The sequence below is a fragment of the Onychomys torridus genome, chromosome 18 (genome assembly GCF_903995425.1).
Source record: "Onychomys torridus chromosome 18, mOncTor1.1, whole genome shotgun sequence".
In the NCBI taxonomy this organism is placed as follows: Eukaryota; Metazoa; Chordata; class Mammalia; order Rodentia; family Cricetidae; genus Onychomys; species Onychomys torridus.
This window is the reverse complement of record NC_050460.1, coordinates 41,655,920-41,675,363: the sequence shown is the minus strand read 5'-3', so window position 1 is coordinate 41,675,363 and position 19,444 is coordinate 41,655,920. Positions and strand designations below refer to the sequence as shown.

At 45.7% G+C, this 19,444-nt stretch overlaps 1 protein-coding gene and 1 long non-coding RNA gene across 4 annotated transcripts in view; one reads left to right on the top strand and one right to left on the bottom strand.

The window, feature by feature from the left end:
• Nucleotides 1–91: 91 nt before the first annotated feature.
• Nucleotides 92–19,142, bottom strand: Pla2g12b (phospholipase A2 group XIIB). 3 transcript variants are annotated; one of them, XM_036167569.1, is made up of 4 exons: nt 18,781–19,084; nt 10,602–10,690; nt 6,857–7,022; nt 92–1,486 (listed from the first exon to the last, which is right to left on the bottom strand). In XM_036167569.1, the coding sequence occupies exons 1-4, from the start codon at nt 18,998–19,000 to the stop codon at nt 1,368–1,370; spliced, it is 594 nt and encodes a 197-aa protein (XP_036023462.1). In that variant the 5' UTR covers nt 19,001–19,084; the 3' UTR covers nt 92–1,367. The 3 variants fall into 3 exon arrangements, with proteins under 3 accessions (XP_036023462.1, XP_036023463.1, XP_036023464.1); XM_036167570.1 differs by lacking the exon at nt 18,781–19,084 and adding an exon at nt 15,930–15,979 and having other exon boundaries at nt 92–1,489; XM_036167571.1 differs by having other exon boundaries at nt 976–1,489; nt 18,781–19,142.
• The window catches only part of LOC118569587, a 35,527-nt gene continuing 34,671 nt past the window's right edge, over nt 18,589–19,444 (top strand). The window contains exon 1 of the long non-coding RNA XR_004943082.1: nt 18,589–19,173. This is a non-coding gene — a long non-coding RNA (uncharacterized LOC118569587). The remainder of the gene's footprint in view (nt 19,174–19,444) is intronic.

Sequence of the window (19,444 nt, the reverse complement as noted above, 5' to 3'; positions counted from 1 at the left end):
ATTATACCATACTCTTACTTTGCAGGTGCTCAATAAATTTTATTGAAATAAATATCATAAACTACAAAGATAAATGTTATCTGCGGTTGAATACGGCTCCTTGACATTCCAGTTAACAACTGACTTTATAAGATGATAAGCAAAGATTTCTTTTTCTTTCTCAAAGCGGTTGCAATGAACAGTTCCTTCTTTTTCTCTTTAATTACCGTGGGGGTGATTGGCAATTCTGGTTCAGCTTAATGAAATTAGGAAGAGAAGAAGTGGGAATTGGGGTCAGAGAACAGAAATGCTTCTCTATAAATGGTCAATGGTGACTATTTTAGACGTTGGGATCTTTGGTCTCTGTCATACCTCTCTTTCTCTGATGTTACAGGGTGAGAGCAGCTTTAAACAAATAGAAACAAACCTAAACAAGTGATCATGGCTGTGTTCTCAATGGCCACACAAAACAGCGGGCCTTGGACTGAAGCTGGCCTGTGTGACTTTGTTGGCTAATTATGGTCCAGATTCTCAGGGCAACAGGACACCTGCAGAGTGTCATAGGTGGCCCAGGAACAGCAAACAGAGTCTTGGCTGCCTCCATTTAGAGGGTCCACACGAACTCCTAATCCATGGTCAGTACTGAGGGCCACAATTTAGGGACTGGCCTGTCACTCCCTGTCAGCTGCAAGCATGTCTTCTAGCCCTAACCAGACACATCTCAGATCTTCAAATGATTCTCACACAGCTAGGAGTCTGAGCATACCAACCAGGGCAGACCAAACTTGCCACCTGAGGCAGGCTACTGGAGGGAGAAATGGAACCTCGGGGCCCTAATTCCAGCCCACCTTCATCAGCCAAGCCTCTGCTCTCCCACCTGTTGTCTCTCGAGCCCCCGTGAGAATCCTCATTGGCAGAACTTACCAGGCCAGATTCTGTTCTCGGTAAGTGAAATAGAACTAATGGTGAGAATGGAATTCATTCATCTCTCTTCACGTTTTCTAAAAAGTGCACTTTATTAAATGTGAGGTGCTCACTGGCAACTGAAACATGGGCCAGAGGAAAGTCATTGTCTCCCAAATGTTTGGGTTCCCCCAGATTTCGCTTGTGACTATCGTGATCAGATCTAGGAATGGCGTGGTATCTGCTTGCTGTTCTGAGAACTGAATTTCCAGGCTCATGAGTCTTGACTGGGAGACCAGTGTTAGAGTGGACAGTCTTCAGCCTCTGCATCTCTTTTTCTTAACTTTCCTCAAAGGACAAGGCTTGCTGTCTCCCTTCTCCAGCCCATAGTCTCCAAAGGGTTGGAAGAAAGGACAGCCCTTCTGTCCACCACCATCTCTGAAACAGAGCCATGGTGTCACTCAAAGCCTGGAAGAATCATGTCTTCATAACTCTTCTTTCTCCTCCTCTGCACAGATGCAAGCTGCCCGCTGACTGTTCATAAAGGGTCGGCAGCCCAGGGTCCACACGGTGTTGAACACGGTGTCAGCCAGAGAATCACAGGCTGCTTGAAAAAGAGGAATAGAGACAGGTCAGCAGACGCCACCTCGTAGCATGTGAGACAGCGCATTTCCTGGGTGATCACCAGAGGATGACAGACAGAACACAGAATTGAGAGGACCAGCATACCTTTAAGAGAGGTGCTTTCAGAAAAGCCCCTCTTCAGTCCAATAAGGCAGATGTGCTTTCTGGTGCCTCACATTTGTGGTAACCCTGGGGAAAGTCATTGAAATCCCACACCATCTTGATTTTATAATACTCACTCACTCAGACTATACTACTTTGTTTCTCATAGCTTGCCCTGCTCAAGAGTGGGGTACACAATCATTTGTTGGTTGAAGAATATGTGTATGAGAGATAGGCTCATTCTCTTGGGTGTCAGAGATAAACAGAAACCAATACATCATCCCCAACTCGAGGATCTCATAGTTTGGGCCAAGAGAAGGATCAGACAAACAGGACAGCAGCTAATTATACTCTACTATGAAAACAGTAACCATAAGATGGCTGGGAACTCACGGAAAGGTTCCTGTCCCTTGGGAGAAGGTGCTCTGAGGGAAGGCATCCCAGGGGAAGACCTCTGGTTCACTCGTATAAGGGACACCATGACATGCCAGGAAATTTAGACAACTTAGAGGAAATGGAAATTCCATGTTAAACTGACTCAATAAAATAGAAAATGGAAATAGTGCTAGTCCCCCAAAAATACATCTCTCAAGGAAATCCACTTCCATGTTGCTTCAAGGGGATTTTTGCTAGATATTTAAAGAACTAACAGCTGGGCGGTGGTGGTGCACGCCTTTAATCCCAGCACTCGGGAGGCAGAGGCAGGTGGATCTCTGTGAGTTCGAGGTCAGCCTGGTCTACAGAGCGAGCTCCAGGAAAAGGCGCAAAGCTACACAGAGAAACGCTGTCTCCAAAAAAACCAAAAACAAAAAAGAACTAACAGCAATCCCTTCTAAATGCTTCCAGAAATTAGGATTATGTCTTTCATTTTATGAGGTCAATATTATGTTGATAACAAAAATCAGATGAACCAGAGGAATAATAAACCACTCATAGGTATCTCTCATGACTAAACATAACATCTTCAGCAGATACTAGTCAACTAGCCTCAGAAACACATAAGAGGACTCACACCGTGCCCATGTGGGGTTTATCCTAAGAATGCAAGCTGGTTTAACACACTAAAATCAGTATAGCATATGACCTACCAATAAAATAAAGCCACAAGCCACATTCTGCAGAAAGACTCCAACCCCTTTCCATGATAGAAACACTCAACAACCCAGGAGGATGACTTCCACACCTGCCAGAGTCACCTAGGAAGATGCAGGGCCAGTCTCGTGCTCAGAGCTAAGCTGATTCCTCTTCCCTGCAGGACAGGGAGAAGATACAAGGATATGCCGTCCTAACACTCCTGCTGGGCATTTGAAGTTCTAGCCAGAAAGGCATTCAAATTACAGTGGGAAAGGATGTGCTGGTGACATCTTATGTAAATATTCAGAGATGCACTGAAAATTTATCAGAACTAATCAATTAATTCAGTCAGATCGCAGGATAAATCAATAGGCAGAAACCAACTGATTGTCTTTCTGTATAGCATCAATAAATCATCTGTCAAGAAAATTAAAAGGGCAAGAGAAAGGGTCCTGTGGGTAAAAGCCCCTGCCTGACATAGCCTGAGTTTGTTCCCTGGAGCCCACATAAAAAAACTGGAGTCAGGAGTGGTGGCATCCACCTTCAACCCCAGCTCTGGAGGTGGAGCCAGGTGGATCTCTGAGTTCGAGGCCAGCCTGATCTACAGAGTGAGTTCTAGTCCAGCCAGGGCTACACAGTGAGACCCTGTCTGTAGCAAACACAAGCAGAAACAAAAGCTGGACCCAGTGGCTTACAGCATCATTTCAGCTTTCTTAGAACGAGGTGAGAGGCAGGCACAGGAGAATCACCTGGGACACCGACACTAGGAAGTTGTCCCGAGACCTTCACATGGGCTTCGTGATGAACACACATGCAAAAAATAAGACCAGGGCTGGAGAGATGGCTCAGTGGTTAAGAGCACTGACTGCTCTTCCAGAGGACCTGGATTCAATTCCCAGCAACCACATGGCAGCTCACAACTGTCTGTAACTCCAAGATCTGACACCCTCACACAGACATACATGCAGGCAAAACACCAATAACATAAAATAAACATAAATTAGATAAAACAAATTAAAGTTTTAAAAAGGAAATGAAGAAAACAGTTCCATTTACTGTAACATTACAAAGGAATTACCAAACAAAGTGCAAGACCTATGCTGTGAACAGGATACCACTGTGGGAAGAAAGGGATGGAGAGATGAGCAACTGGAAAGACATTCATAGTCTTGTACCGGAAAACACAATTTTGTAAAAGTGGCAACATTGGGGTTTACCCACAGATCAGACAAAGCTCCGAGAATGGCAGCTGTCATTTCTTGCGGAAATTAACAAGCCAACTGTGAAAATCCATAGAAATGACAGGAATCTGGGGTCCAAAGAGATCTGGATAAAGAGCAAGTCAAGCACACACCTTATCTCCCAGATTCACTGCAACGCCGTGGAGCTGGGGACATGGGGTGCTGGCGCAGGTCGGTGGAATAGAATCAGGTCAAAAGTTGCTAGACTACTGTCTACAGTTTAATGTGGGAAAGAACAGTATTTTCTACAACAGTGCTAAATCAGCTGGAGACCCACACAGTGAAGGTGGACCCCATTCTTCCACCATCTACAAATAATCCTCAAAATGGATCACAACCCTATACCAAAAGCTAAGATAATAAAACTCTTAGAAGAAAAGATCAGTAGGAACTTTTGACCTTGGGCATATATGACATACCACATATGACAGCAAAAACACCATTGATGTAAATTAGTAAATTGAACTTACTCAAAATTCAAGCTTTCTGGGCCTCAGAATAGTAACATTGAATAGAAGCTGCTGTGGGGGTGCCCACCTGTAACTCCAGACCAAGGAGACTGAGGCAAGAGGATCTGGGAGTTTGACATCAACCTGGGCTACATGGAGACCCTGTCTCTAAGTGGGGCAGTGAATACTTGTAAATCACTCATCTGACAAAGGACAAGAAACAAAGGGCTCTCTGATTCAATGTCAAAAGCAAATACAAAATCTGGGTGATGGTGGCGGTACACGCCTTTAGTGCCAGCACGCGGGAGGCAGAAGCAGGTGGATCTCTGTGAGTTTGAGACCAGCCTGGTCTACAGAGCAAGTTCCAGGACAGCCAGGACTGTTACACAGAGAAACCTTGTCTTGAGGGGAAAAAAAAGGCAAATAAAAAAGGTAATAAACCTGGATAGACACATCTCATAATCACATATATGTTCCACATCATCAGTTGTCAGGGAGATACTCAAGAATCTGTGACAAAAATGATAATGAATGTTGGCAAGGATGTGAAGAAACTGGAGGCTTGGGGAGATAGAATATGGTACAGCTGTTAAGGAAAACAATTTTCAGGTTATCCCACAGTTCAACATATATTAACCACATAATCAATCCATTTCTTATATATATGTATATGCAAATATATGCAAAAAATGAAAACATGGTTCCTGCAGATATTCCTATGTCAGTGTTCATGGTAGCAGTATTAATGCCAAAGCCAACCTGAATATCAATCGATGGACAGACAAAGATGACATGGGAAGACACACAGTAGACTATTATTCGGCAATAAAGAGACCTCCCAGTACGTTCTACAACAGTGGTTCTCAATCTGTGGATCGAGACCCCTTTGGGGAGTCAAATGACCCTTTCATAGGGTTTGCCTAAGACCATTGGAAAACATGAATATTTATATTTCCATTCATAACAGCAGCAAAATTATAGTTACAAAGTAACAAAAATAATTTTATGGTTGTGGGGGTTACCACAATCTGAGGAACTGTATTAAAGGGTCACAGCATTAGGAAGGTCGAGAACCACTGTTTTACAGCACAGATAAATGAAAGAAAATGACCACAGAGATCCATGTATTTTGATTCCATTATAGAAAAAGTCTAGAATAGGCAAATCAATATAGGTAGAAATTAGATTGATAGTTGCCTTGGGCTGAGCAGGAGGAATTGGAGGAAAATGGCTGTGAGATTTCTTTGGGAGATGATAAATATGGGGTTGAGCATGTGACTCTGTAGACATATTCAACTAGTATTTGAAAGAGCTAAATCATATGTAAATTACATCTCAAATACACTGTCTTAGTACCACCAACAAATACTCAGAATTTTCATGCAGAAGGAACTTGAGGGTGGAAAGCCTGGGTCTTCAACCCTGTTAGATTTCAGTGTGGGGGTCCAAGGGGAGATCTGGATGTCTGAATGATGCTAAGGAGGTAGCCTAGGGCCGACCTAGAAAGAGCTGGGCAAGCCGAACTCCAGAGTTTTATTTAGTCTATAGGGAAAAATTTTTTTCAAGTGGCTTCAACTGTAGGTGGAGACTGTCAGATTTAGGTGATATTCAAATGTAGTTGGTCCCAGAGGATGGCCCTCACTTGGATAGAACATAAAAACGGAATTTACAGTAACCTGGCCAGTGGGAGAGCAATAAGATACGTAGGAAGAAAAAATCAATAGGACATTGGCCTAGAGCAGTCACCTGACCTGAACCTACATCAACAACAGTTCTTTCCTACCCTTTGTGGACACAGGATAGAGAGTTCTCCCTTTTACAAGGCCCAATTCATTACCCGTATTCCCATATTGTAGACACGGTTCTATGAGCCACATCCCAGATTGTTCCCACAGTTAGTATCTCTGTGGCTCACAGGACCCTGGTTTTCAAGCTTTCCCATCTGGAAGCTTTGAACATTAACACCAGGTTACTATGTTCTGGCATCAGAAGTGGAGAGATTAAAACCTTTTAGACAGTAAATTAGGAAAAAGAAATTACAGAGTTGGAGCTGGGAGCTCAGTAGTCAGGCAGTGTTTAAAAATAATTATCCGAAGCGCACAGAAACCTGGAAACACACAGAAGAGGGTTTTTAAAGTTCCTACCCAGAGTAAAAGCAAATAGGAAAAGGGGGTTTAGCCAAACCACGTGGTCCTGTAGAGAGGGACTACTGAGTGGAAAGTTATTTAACAGGGGCATGGACGCTTTTTCTCCAGTCTTAAAGGAAAGGTTTTTATTCCCAGGAAGCATTGCTGTGGCCTTTTCCAGCAGGGAAGGTGCCAGCAGTACATGGACAGCAAGAACTTTCATAAAAGAGTGCCTCGACTCTCCTTCTGCCTTTCCAGCACGTTCTGACCATCTCTCCCAGTAAAGGGCACCCTGGCTCTCAGTGTGAAGACAGGAGCGAAACTCGCTGCCACCAGGAAGTGTCCTTAAGAGACCTACCTTCCACGTTGGAGACAAAGCCGAGGCTCCGCTTGAGGTCAGAGCAGATGGAGTGGAGACACCATCGGAATTTTGCATCACAGCGGTATTTGTTGGCTCCGCAGGTGTCATAGCAGACATCCAGCTGGTTGCAGCATTTGGTCATTGCTGGGATGCCCAGGTCCATCTGGAAAAGTGAAGCCGGAGAGTGCCACGTTTAGACCAAGGACCTGAGGCAACCCTGTTCACCTCACTCTGAACTAGCCACTTCTCAAGGGTGTGCCACACATAAGATCCGTTCAGAAACACCAAGGACTCGGAAGAAGAAGCTCCAAGTCATTGGATGCTGAATTTTGATGTTGTTATTAGCTTCATATGTGACTCTATCCTATTTTTTTTTTTATCTTTCCTTTTGTGAGATTAGTTATTTTCACATCCACAGCTAGATGTGGTGTGAAAACAGAAACCAGAGGGGCAATCGAGATGATGGCAGAGCACCAGGAGATTCACATTTGGTCCAAACTTTACATCGAGAGTCTGCTGAGGAAAAAGATTCTGTGACTACTCTGAACAATTCAGCTTCAAGTAACTGGGGCATGGATGGCCTTTCCAGGACCTGTCCTCTCTAGCACTGTTTTAAGGGTGTATGTGAGTTGGGGAGAAAAACAGGGTGCAGGACACTAAGTGCCCAAACACAAGAGGAATGATGTCAGAGCACAGCATGGCACGCACTAAGCATCCTGTCAACAGCTGTACCGACTGTGGTATACCATGGGAGAGCATCACACAGTTAGGACACAGGGATTGTGGGGACAGTAGAAGACTCAGAGCATCATGAGAAATGAGGGTACATAGGCCTGGGATGTGACTCAGCCTTGAGTTTTATCCTCAGAACTGAATAAACCAGGCCTGGCAACCTGTATCCCAGCATTTGTGAGGCAGAGGCAGGAGGACCAGACGTTTAAAGTCATCCTTGTCTACATTTCAAGCTTGAGGCTAGCCTGGGCATAAGCCCCTGTCTTAAAAGAAGGAGGAGGAGGAAAAGGAGATGAAATAAAATTCAAGTAGACTCAGAGCAGAAAGAGAGAATGAGCAGGTTAACGGTCAGTTTATTTAGTGCGTCAAAGGTTTTAGCAGGAAACATACAGGCATACACAGGCAGGCAAGCATGTGTGTGCACGGAAGAAGCTTTGCTGGCCTTAGAGTCTAGTTCACTGGCAGTACCTGAAGCACCGGGTTTGGGTCTCAGCACCTCAGAACAAAACTTATTTGCTGAATTGATAAATAGCTTTGCCTTCTGAGTTAGAGTTACCACATAATCCTGAGCAAGGAGGAGATAGTTTTAAAAAATAAAAACATGGGTATGTGCACACTCGGTGGTATATGAGCTCATTCAGTGATTCATGAGATCATTCAGTGATGCATGAGAGCATTCAGTGATGCATGAGCCATTCAGTGTGGTACATGAGAGCATTCAGTGATGCATGAGCTCATTCAGTGATTCATGAGTGCATTCAGTGATGCATGAGCCATTCAGTGTGGTACATGAGAGCATTCAGTATTGCAGGAGAGCAGTCAGTGGTGCAGGAGACCACAGAGCAGGTGAGCTTAGTGCTAGAGAGGGCATCTTAGCCACTTTTGCAGTTTCCTGGTAATCTGGGATTGGTTTCTTGTTTGCTAGTTTTTCCAGATGGGTTCTTATGTAGCTCAGGCTGGCCCCAGACTCATTATGGCCTTGACTGAATCCTCCTGCCTCCACACCTGGCTTTGGAAACTGGGATGTGGATGGGAGATGGTGAAATCTGCTTTCAGGGCTCGGGTGAGGAGAGTCATCCGTGATGGGAGAGCCTCTCCACCTAGTGCCTTTCAGGTCCTCTGACTAATCCAAGGCCACCTGGTACAACAAGGACTCCACTGTTTAAAATGCCCTTAAGCAAAGCAAAACAACAAAATCACATTGAAGACAGCCAGCTCTTTAGATGGGGTACAGACTGGGTACAGTCTTGATAGGCTGTCTGATGCCTGAGGCGAAGGATTCTGTCTGGACACACTAGACAAGGCAGCTGCCCATCACTGAAGTGTAGTGACTACCACTCCACTGGACTGGATGGGAGATTCCTGAACTACTTCTAAATAGTGTGAATCCATCTGTTAGTTTGTTTTTTGAGATGGTTTCTCTGTGTAGCTCTGACTGGCCTTAAACTCACAAAGATCCACCAGCTTCTACCCCTTGAGTGCTGGGATTAAAAGCATGCACCACCACTGTACTGCATTAACTGGTTGATTGATTGATGATTGATTTTGGCAGCACTGGGGACTGAACACAAGGCCTTGCACATGCAGGCAAGTGTTCGACCACTGAGCTACATCCTCAGTCCCTGTGCATCTCCTTCTAGACTGACTAAACTCACGGTTGAAAATAGGTCATTTCTCTAATCCACTCAGCTGAGAGGATGGTTTCGCTTGTGTATATATCCTTACTGCTGATGGTGAACAGGCTAGCCCCAGGCATTCTAAGGGACAAGAGCACTGTAGGGAGAGACACACCTTCCTTCAAGACATTTTAGTTTCACATACTTAAAACATGTCCAGCCCATGGCAGTCAAGCTTCTAACAAAACCAGTGCATGAATACGTATTTCTGACAGATGCATGAAAATTGCCCAGAAGATAGAGGACCTTTCTGCAGTTGGTGTGGAAATGTCAACAGCTGATCTTTTGAATGGAGGCCAGAGGACAACCTCAGCTATTATTTCCCAGGTGCTGATACTTGTGTTGTTTGTTTGTTTGTTTGTTTGTTTGTCTGTTTGTTTGAAGTCAGGGTCCATCTTTGGCCTGGAACTTTCCAAATAGATTAGTTTGCTGACTAGGGAGCCCCAAGCACCTGGCTGTACTGGCATTACAAGCAAATGTCCCCATGACCAGACTTTTTATTGTGGGGTCTGGGAACCAAACTCAGGTTCTCTTAGTTGCAAGGCAAGCACTTGCTGACTGAGCTATCACCCAGCCCAACCCCTAACTTTTGAGACGGAGTCTCTCGTGTAGCCCAGGCTGGCCTCAGATTCACTGTGTAGTCAAAGATGACCTTGAACTTCTGAGCCTCCTGTTTCAACCTCTGGAATGGCAGAATTACAGGCATGTACCGCTACACCTAGCTTATGTGGCAGTACCTAAGGGCTTCTTCATGCATGTGGGGCAAGCACTCTACAAAACCCAGACCCTTCCAAGAAACCTTCAAGGAGATCAAGCCATCGCTCGCTCCTAGAAGCTGGCAGCCTGAGAAAGGGTCAGTGGTGTGCTAACAAATCTCAGTAGACAGCAGCTGCATCAAACCCCAGACTCTGTTGATCTGACACTTTGAACAGGAAGTCTGCCTGCAGAAGTCAGCCAATATAATAATCCCTTCTTTCTGGCCAGTACCAGCCACTCCAGTCCATCACCGGAATGAATTACTAGCTTAAATAACTCAACATCATCTAGTCACCTTTACATTGTATCTTGATGCCATAAATCATAGCCAATGTTTATAGAGATGATTTTGAAGTTCATGAATACCAGAAGCTTAGCTGAGGAACAGCAGGCTTTGGGAGAAAGGACTCAAGTGTCTGCCTTGAAAATTCTATCATTTTCCCTAGATTCGTTTAAAATACCAAATCACCCTGCTTGAGTGGATTCCATAAATGATCGCTTCCATCAGTGATCATAGCTCTTGGATTGCTCTTACTCAAAAACACATCAATCAAGAAGGTAATAATAGTGGTACATACACTTCCTGGTACCTTGATACCCAGGAAATAGGAACCGCAACCATTGGGCTCCTGAGGTTTGTAGCCAGGCCTGGGCATCGGTGCCTTTCCTAGCAGGAAAAAAAGAGAAAAGTAGAAGAAATATTTAGAAGTCAAACATTTGACATTCATTCATCAAACAAAAATTTCCTAAAAGCACATTCCATTTTTCCTTTAAATATCACTGTCCCACATAAGATATTCACATTAGATTGGTAGTGAGAAGGAGGTCACCAAAAATTTCACTTTACCCTTTTACAAACTGAACTATCTCCTCCAGACAGTGTGGGGCCATACCCCACAATTCAGAATAGCACACTGTCTGGTCACACATGGACAGAATCGGTGTCATGCTGTGCCATCAAAGAGATTGACTCCACACTGAAGGAAGCTTGGGGAGTCTGGGCAGGTGCAGACCAAGCAGCACTGACCACAGAACAAAGCAAACATCCAGTGTTCAGAAACTTGGAGGAGACAGTCTGGATGCTTCACTTGTTCATGGAGCTTGAGAATCATTTTAAGATCTTGCAAATGTGTCAAAGGAGCTGGTTCAGTTGTACTGGGGGTGAGGAGGAGTCATCACATAACCTTGACCTGACTGCTTCCTGTTGTGACAGAGCAAGGGAACCACTGCCACATGCTCCTGTCTCCATGAGCTGCCCTGTCTTCCTTGCCACAGGGAACTGCCGATCCCTCTGAGACCATGAGCCAAGATAAGTCCTCCCGGTTTGAATTGCTTCTCTAGGGTGTGTATGGCAGAGATGAGCCATACTGAAGGAGTAGGATTTCTAGGTCGTGTGATGACCCTGTGTTTAATTTTTTGAGGAGCCCCCCTAATGCCATTTTCCCTAACAGCAGTACTATCCTCCATCCTACACAGCAATGCTCAATGGTTCCACTTCCCCACATCCCTGTTCTTCACTACAGGGAAGCTAGAAGGGGAATCTCTCTTTTTCCTGCTTCCTGGAGCAGAAGACTTGGGTGCCACTCATTCCCAGTAAACTTGCAGTTGCTATATTGCATACTTTCTTTGCCTCACTTAGCTTCTTTTTTTTCCTCCTGGGCTGTATATTTCCTTTCTATCCTTCATATATCTCCATACATATCAATCTCCCTTTCATATTTTACTTTTCTTTTTCTCTCTCCTGGATTCTGGCATGCCTTATCAAATATATTTTCTGGGTCTAATTTAAAATATTGAATTATGTTGTTCCATGTACTAATTTTCTTTAGATGGAATAATCTGTTTAATCAACCCATTGAAGTTTTTCTTTCACAAGTGATATTTTTCATTTGAATTCTATCAATTTCTTCCTTCAGGCTTGAGCATTCACTTTTCATTAGGTTTTGTTTGTAAAACAATACTTTCTGTTTATTCAATAATTTGAAATATTATATTATGACTTCTAGTCCTTGGGGGTGCTGATTCTCAGTTTGTTTTGGTTTTGTTTGGGCTTTGGTTTGAGTTTGGTTTTTTGTTTTTGTTTGGTTTGGTTTGGTTGGTTTTTTTTTTTTTTTTTTTTTAAGCCAGGGTCTCACTATATATAACCCAGGCCAGGCAGGCCTTGAACCAAGAATCCTTTTGCCTTAACCTCCTGAATGCTGGGACCTGTACAGGACTCTTGAATGCATGTGCCACCCTAGATGGCTAATTATCACATTTTAAATGCTGATTGACTTTTTCCCGTGATAGATTATTGATATGGAACGTAATATTTTTAGTAAGAATTATTTAAAACAAAAAGATTGATTTTAGGGCAAAATAGATGCTCAGTGGTAAAGAGCACATACTGCTCTTGCAGAGGACCCAGGTTTGGTTCCCAGCACCCAAATCCTGTGACTTCCAACAATCTGTAACTCTAGCTCCAGGGGATTCAACACCCTCTGCTGGCCTCTGCAGGTACGACATCCAAGTGCACATACCTCACAAAAACACATACATACAATTTTAAAATAAAATTAAAAAAAAATTAAAACATTTCTTTTGTTTTTAATTACCTGTATGTGTGTGGCTCTGTGAAGGGGTATGTGCACATGCATGCTGATGTCTGTGGAGACCAGAGGTTGGGAACATGCTGGGAGCTGGAGATACGGGCAGGTATGGGTACCTTTAACTACTGAGCCATCTCCCTGCTCCCTCAGTTCTTGTCCCGGGTGTATGGCTGCAGATCAGCATCAATTGCTTTTGGTGGCGATTGTTCTAGAACTGTACAGGGCCTTGAGTACTGTGAGTGTGCTCCGCCACTGATCTATGCTCCATTCCTCCACAGACGGTTTTACTATGACCGCCAAAGTCTCAAGCTAGTTAAATCCTTATAGTCACTGCTCAGCTCGGGGCTCCTCAGGCCGCAGTGAAATACTGGGTGAACAGTGACCATTTCCTGTGTCTGAAGTGTGCTTGGGTTGGAAACGTTTCAGGTGGACACTCTTCACCTTCATCACTAAGTAGATGGAAGCATCTTGATTCTTCCTTGTAATATTTGGGTCGAGACTGTATAATTTCTTTGCACATGTGGGTGAGTTGGTGTGTGTGTGTGTGTGTGTGTGTGTGTGTGTATGTGTGTGTGTGTGAGAGAGAGAGAGAGAGAGAGAGAGAGAGAGAGGCAGACAGACACACAGAGAGGTGAATGTGTGTGAGAGAGTGGTATGAGAGAGAGATAGACAGACAGACAGACAGAGAGACAGACAGAGAGAGAAGAGAGAGAAACAGAGTGTGAGAGTGTTGTGTGTATGTGTGAGCATGAGTATGTGTATAGGTGGGTAAGAGAGGGTGATGGGTGGGTGTATGGGTGTATCACAATGGGGAACAGAGTCTGATATCACTAACTGAGTCACATGGGCAAACAATTGAACTGTGTGGTATCATTCAATGTAGTCATCTCCTAAGATTAGGGGCCTTTTATCTGTTCTTCAGATTGTCCTTTTCCAAGTGTTCTACACAAGTTACCTTTTTGTATATCAGAGAAAACTTAAAGAGACTAAGGTCTGAATTCACAGACCATGCATTTTTAAAATTTTCTTCTTAAATTGTTTCTTATTGTATGTGTGTGGATGTTTTGCTTGTGTGTTTGTGTGTCTATATACCACATGTATGCCTGGTGTCCTTGGAGACCAGTTACAGATGATCGTGAACCATCCTGTGGGTACTGGAAATTGAACCCGGGTCCTCTGGAAGAACAGCAAGTACTCTTAACTGCTGAGCCATCTCTCCAGCCCCAAAAGGCATCTTTTTAATGAGTGCTGGAGAAGGTGCTTGCTGAAGACTCTGGTCACCCCTGGTCTTTTTGCGCTTAAGAAATCACAGAAGAGAAATCTCTGTGTCAGTTTGGAAGATGATGGGATGGCCGTCCTGCCTGCAGTGCTGGTGACTCAGGGTGGAGTATGAACTGTAAGAAGCTGCTTCGGTGAGAGTCTTGAAGTCTACGTTTTTATTGGGAGTGACAGTTAAATCTAGGCAGAGATAACACACCCTAGCCTCGAGCTCTGCTTTCTGGCTGGATGCTCTGAGCCTAGGCAGCAGCCACAAGCTACGTGGACGTGGAGCTTCATTTCCTGGTGTGGCTGACAAGTTGAAACTCTAGTTCCTTGGCAAATGGTGCCAGCCTTTTGTAACCTGCCAACTAGGAATGGGCCTCATCTATTTTAATGATAGGAGGCGGGAGTCAAAACAAGAATAATATTTTATGATGTGTGAAAATGATATGAAATTCAAATTTTAGTGCCCATAAAGAAGTTTTACTGGGCACAGCCACACTCATTTATTATGCGTCAGCTGTGGCTGTTTTCACGGGAAAAGGAATCAGAGACTATTGCTACAGTCTTGAGCTGAGGATGCTTTTCTAATCAAGATGCAAAAGTCAGAGGCCATAAAGAGCTTGACAAGTATGATCTCATAAAACGTCAAACCTTCTAAACAAAGTTGACATCCTAGAACACTCGAGAGACTTCGGGAGGGAGGTTCAGGGAACCCAACATGGCCGCCCCCAGCCATGAGTCCTGTGCTCCTGGCCAACGTTTCTCCTCTCATTTCGGTCAATAAAAAGACGGGGAGAAAGGTATATCACGTTCACAGAATGTCTCTTGTGGAGGGTGAGGCTGACCTCGTCTCTCTGCTTCCCCCGAGGGGCCGGCAAGGGCACCATGTGCACACACCTGGCAACCTCCAGGAATGCCCAAATGAGCAGCGAATTGATGGGAGGCAGCAAAACAGTGTCCAGTCCATCAACACATAGACTTTTTTTTCATGTCAAGCACTAAAATAGATGAAGTTGCTTCCTGAATCAACTTGTCTTGGTCTACCTAGTCCCATATCTGTTTAACTACCCAGAACCTCAAATCCTAGGACCCCCTTCTTCAGCAAACTGTGAGATCCATCACCCCAGCACTGAGACAACCTGTTGGCTCCTAAAACTGTGGGTGTTTTTCTTTTCACAGGCTTCTGAGAACCCAGTGAAGGCTGTAAAGAAAGTCCTTTGCGAGGAAAGTAGACAAACTCACAAGAGTATAGAGTTCTGTGAAATTCCAGACAGATCAAAACATCTCTAGAAAATACAAAAATGGGAATGGGACTCAGGTGGTAGAGTGCCTGCCCACCGGAATCCTTGGATTTGATCACCAGTACTGAGTGAGTAAGCCTGGGCTTGTTGGCCTGTGTTTATAATCTCAGTAGGAGATTGGAGGAGGTGGAGGCCAGAGGATCGAAGTTCAAGGTCATCCTTGGCTACATAGAAAGTTTGAAGGAGACACTGTCTCAAATATTTAAAAAGGCAGAGATTTGCTGGCGTGAAAAGCTTTGGAACGGCAGCAGGAGTAAATGGTGGAGCAGAGACAACAGAGGAGCAGCTAATAAAGGGTTAACATCCCAAATACAGAGAGAAGCGGTAGTGTCAACACAAGTGGACTTTAAAGTGGCCAAAGCTGTTTCTAAAAAAAAAAAAGAAAGTAAGAAAGAAAGAAAGAAAGAAAGAAAGAAAGAAAGAAAGAAAGAAAGATAGAAAGATAGAAAGAAAGATAGAAAGACAGACAGACAGATGGGACTGAAGAGACAACTCAGCGTTTAAGAGAACTGGCTCCTCTCACAGAGGACCTGGGTTCGAGTCCCAGCACTCACTTGGGACTCTGGTGCCCCCTTCTGGCCTTCACAGCCACCAGACACACGTGTCATACACAGACAAGCAAGCAAAATACCCATATACGTGAAACGAAATTTCAAAAAGGAAGTTTGAAGAAGGCAAACAAGCGATGGGCAGACCTGAAAAGACGCAACAAGCCGGGAAACAGAAATGGAGAGCACAGGAGGCATCACCTTACCTTTGCCAGGATGGCTTAGTGACAGACAGAAGTGCTGAGGGTGAAGCAAAAGGGAACTCGGTCCCCATTGGCGGGAATGTCACTGAGTAGAGTCATTTGGAAAGCACTGTGGAGCCTCCTCGGAAGACGGAAAACCAAGAACGGAACTGCTCCCCGGGCCAGCAACCCCACTTCTGGTATAAATCCAACAGAATTGAAGAGAGAATCTTGAAAAGAAGTCTACGCTCTCTTGCTCATTGCAGGGTAATGAATAAGACACAGAAACAACCTAAATACATGTCACCATGGGAGTAGATAAGAAAACGTGTGCACACAGTGGAGTGCTACTCCACCTTAAAGAGGAAACCCTGTCATTCTGGAACTGGAAATCATCGCACTGGGTGAATTAAATCAGAAAAGCGCATACTCTGTGATCTCAAATAAGAAAGAGAAGTCAATTTTTTTTGGAATCAGGGAAAAGAGAGCCTGAGAGGAGGGGAGATTGAGAAAAAGGAGGTCTTGGTCTAGGGGCTCATAGAAGGAGTAAGTTTTATTAATCTACTGTACAATGTTCTATGGGAACTGGGGAGATGCCTCAGTGGGTACGGATGTACACCTGCTGCTTGGTGTGCAGCATCAGGACCCGAGGGCAAATCTGTAGCATCTATGCAAAAAGCTGGGCACAGCTGCTCATGCACCTATAACCCCAAGGCTGTAAGAATACAGAGACAAGATGGCTGTGACTTCCTGACTGCCAGTGTAGCTCCACATTCAGTGAGAGAACTGTCTCCAGGAACAAGGTGACGTATGATAATTCGACACGTGGATGTCCTCCTCTGGCCTCCATGCATATATATGAGTATGTACACACACACACACACACACACACACACACACACACACACACACTGCTCCCCACGGGTTCAGGTTGTGAGTGTCAGTTTTCTGGTTGATAATACTGTCTGGGGAGATGAGAGAGGGTCTGTGTGTCAGAAGTAGCTGTCCAGGATCAGGCCTCTGATAAGCCCAGCCTGGCTATCTCTGATTCCCAATGTTGCCTGGTGAATCAGCCTCCACTTCAAGCTCCCTCCCCCCATACTTCCTCCTCAGCTTTGCCTTCCCCCGTGATAAGCAGAGATCTCTGAAATCCTGAGGAGAAACATAAGCCCTTCCTCCCTTGATTGTTTCCAGCAAGCGTATCGACCCAGCTGTAGGCAAAGCAACACATTCTGAGCACTGCTGAAAGACTAGACTTTTAACATTCTCACCACAAATAAAAGGAAAGTTGGTCAGAGCCAGTGGATATGATAATCAGCTGTTAAACCTTTCCACAATGGATCAAAGCATCAGGTTTTCTCCATAGATATCCACTATTATTTTTGTGGATTTAAAGTTCTTTTTAAAGATTGATGTTTAAGCGTCCTTTGTAGGGGAGGTGGGTTAGAGGGAATCACAGGGCTCTCACTATGTAGCTAGGCTGGCCTGGAACTCCAGCCTGTCCTGTCTCAGCCTCCCCAGTAGCCGAGATTGGATGGGGAGTCGGCTGGCCCTTCCGAGTCACAGGCTGCCCAACCAAAACTGGCTGAAGTCTTTTGATGCCATTTTGCTAGAGAAGGAAGAACAGGGTTGGGTTTCCTACTGTTTGATGTTTGCTAAACCTTGGGTATTATTGACAACGTCTGTGTTGATTCAAATGGCAGGTATTAACCCTTTGCTGCCTCTTCAGGGGAAACTAGGCGGCTTCCTGCAGTGACCTGGCCTCTGCATTTATGCACCCAACTTTGGGTAAATATGAGGGGCCCAGAATTTGACTCCATGACGTCTTCCCGGTGAGCTGAAGCACCGTTTTGCAGGTGCCTCAGTGACATTAAGCCTACTGAGAACAATGGTTTAACCATTATCTCCTGGTGGGCCGCTCTTAGTATGCAAGGACGCCATTTTTCTCTCCCCAAAGATGAGGGCCAGAGGTGCAGGCCATGCAGCATGTCTCTGGACACTCATTCTGAGTGTCTCTGGAAAGCTAGTGTCCGCTGAGAAAGTGTTTCGCAAGCATTTTTTCGGGCTAGGCTAAATAGACTTGGCATTTCCACCTGTGAGCCTACTGCGGGGCATTTGCATAAACTAAACTCAGAGGTGTGTGAAGAGCATTTGAAGGCCCAGGTGCAGCTCAGGGGTGGACCACACACTTGGCAAATAGCCCTGAGTTAAAACTCCCAGGGCCACATTAGGAAGCTGGCTTTGCAAGGTAGGCATGGGTGCCCACCTCAGTTCCCAACTCTGCCTCTGGTGTCTAGCTCTGGGACCCCTGGTGGGCAGCAGTGATGCCTGGCCTTACTGAGCGGGGCAGGGCTGGGACCCCCTCCCTTGGAAGAGTCTAGGCAAATCGCGGCCAGTCAGAGGTCTGCGGCAGAAAGACTTCTTTCCAGGCTTCCAAGATTCGGAGTTGTTTGACCGCAGGCAAAAAAAATCTCCAAAATTGAACACCAGGTTCAATTTCCTTCCCTAAGAGCATCTCAGAGACCTCGAGGTCCCTCTCACCATGCGCTCCCGTTCCACACTGCTCACTACCTTCCTTCAGCCCCAGCCTCCCAGCAAAACTCACCAAGGGCCTCTGCGAAGACTCCCAGGAGGCTGAGCGGGCCTTGAGTTGCAGATAAATCATAATCGATCGGGAGATCGAGATCCCAAATGTCAGCCCCGGCTCCTCGTAGGAATTTGTTGTCTGCCTGGATTTCTGATGTCACTATACCTGATTCGCTCAGTCTGGCAACCTGGCCTACCCGGTCGGTGTAGGACAGATGTGACCTGCTGAGCCGCTGGTGACCCAACCCCCCTCCCCTCCCCTCCCAGAGTGGGCACCCGGGGTACTCACCATATCGGCACCGGTACTGACAGACTCCGTTCTTCCCTCCCAGCAGCTCCATGAAGGAATCCACGTAGCTGTTGACCGACTCGAAGCTGCCCCGCAGCTGCCGAAGGCCCCAGTCCGAGTAAGACTCCTCTCCCTTGAGGCTGGGGTCGCTCTGAGCCAGGCTGCCCGCCAGGCCAAGCCACAGGAGGAAGAAGGCGCAGGGCAGCTCCATCCTGCACATCAGTAGGACGCTGCTCTCGTCCCCCCACCCCAGCCAGGGTCCCAGGAAGCCTGGGGACACACACAGCCCCGTGCCTGGGCTTATCGGAACAGTCAGCCTGTGTTCCCCAGAGGTGGACTTTAAACACAGCCATGGAGGCCGGGAGCAGATCTGAGCGATTAGAGAGGGCAAAGGTAAGACCGTGGGAGGGCCTGGATGAGGATGGCCCACGAGGGGACTTCCCGGAGGACCCCGAAGAGCTGGAAGGCATGATTTCACTCTGGGAATGGGGGAAGGGAGCCCCGGGATCCTCCTGCATACTTGGCTCCCCAGGCTTCTTGACTACAGAGCTTGTCCCAAGATCCCAGGCACACCCCTAAGCCACTTCCTCCTCTACACCTGTCCTGGGGAGGCTCAGGAAGGTGTGTGCAAGGCTCAGGCAGCCTGACTTAGGGTCACCTTCTC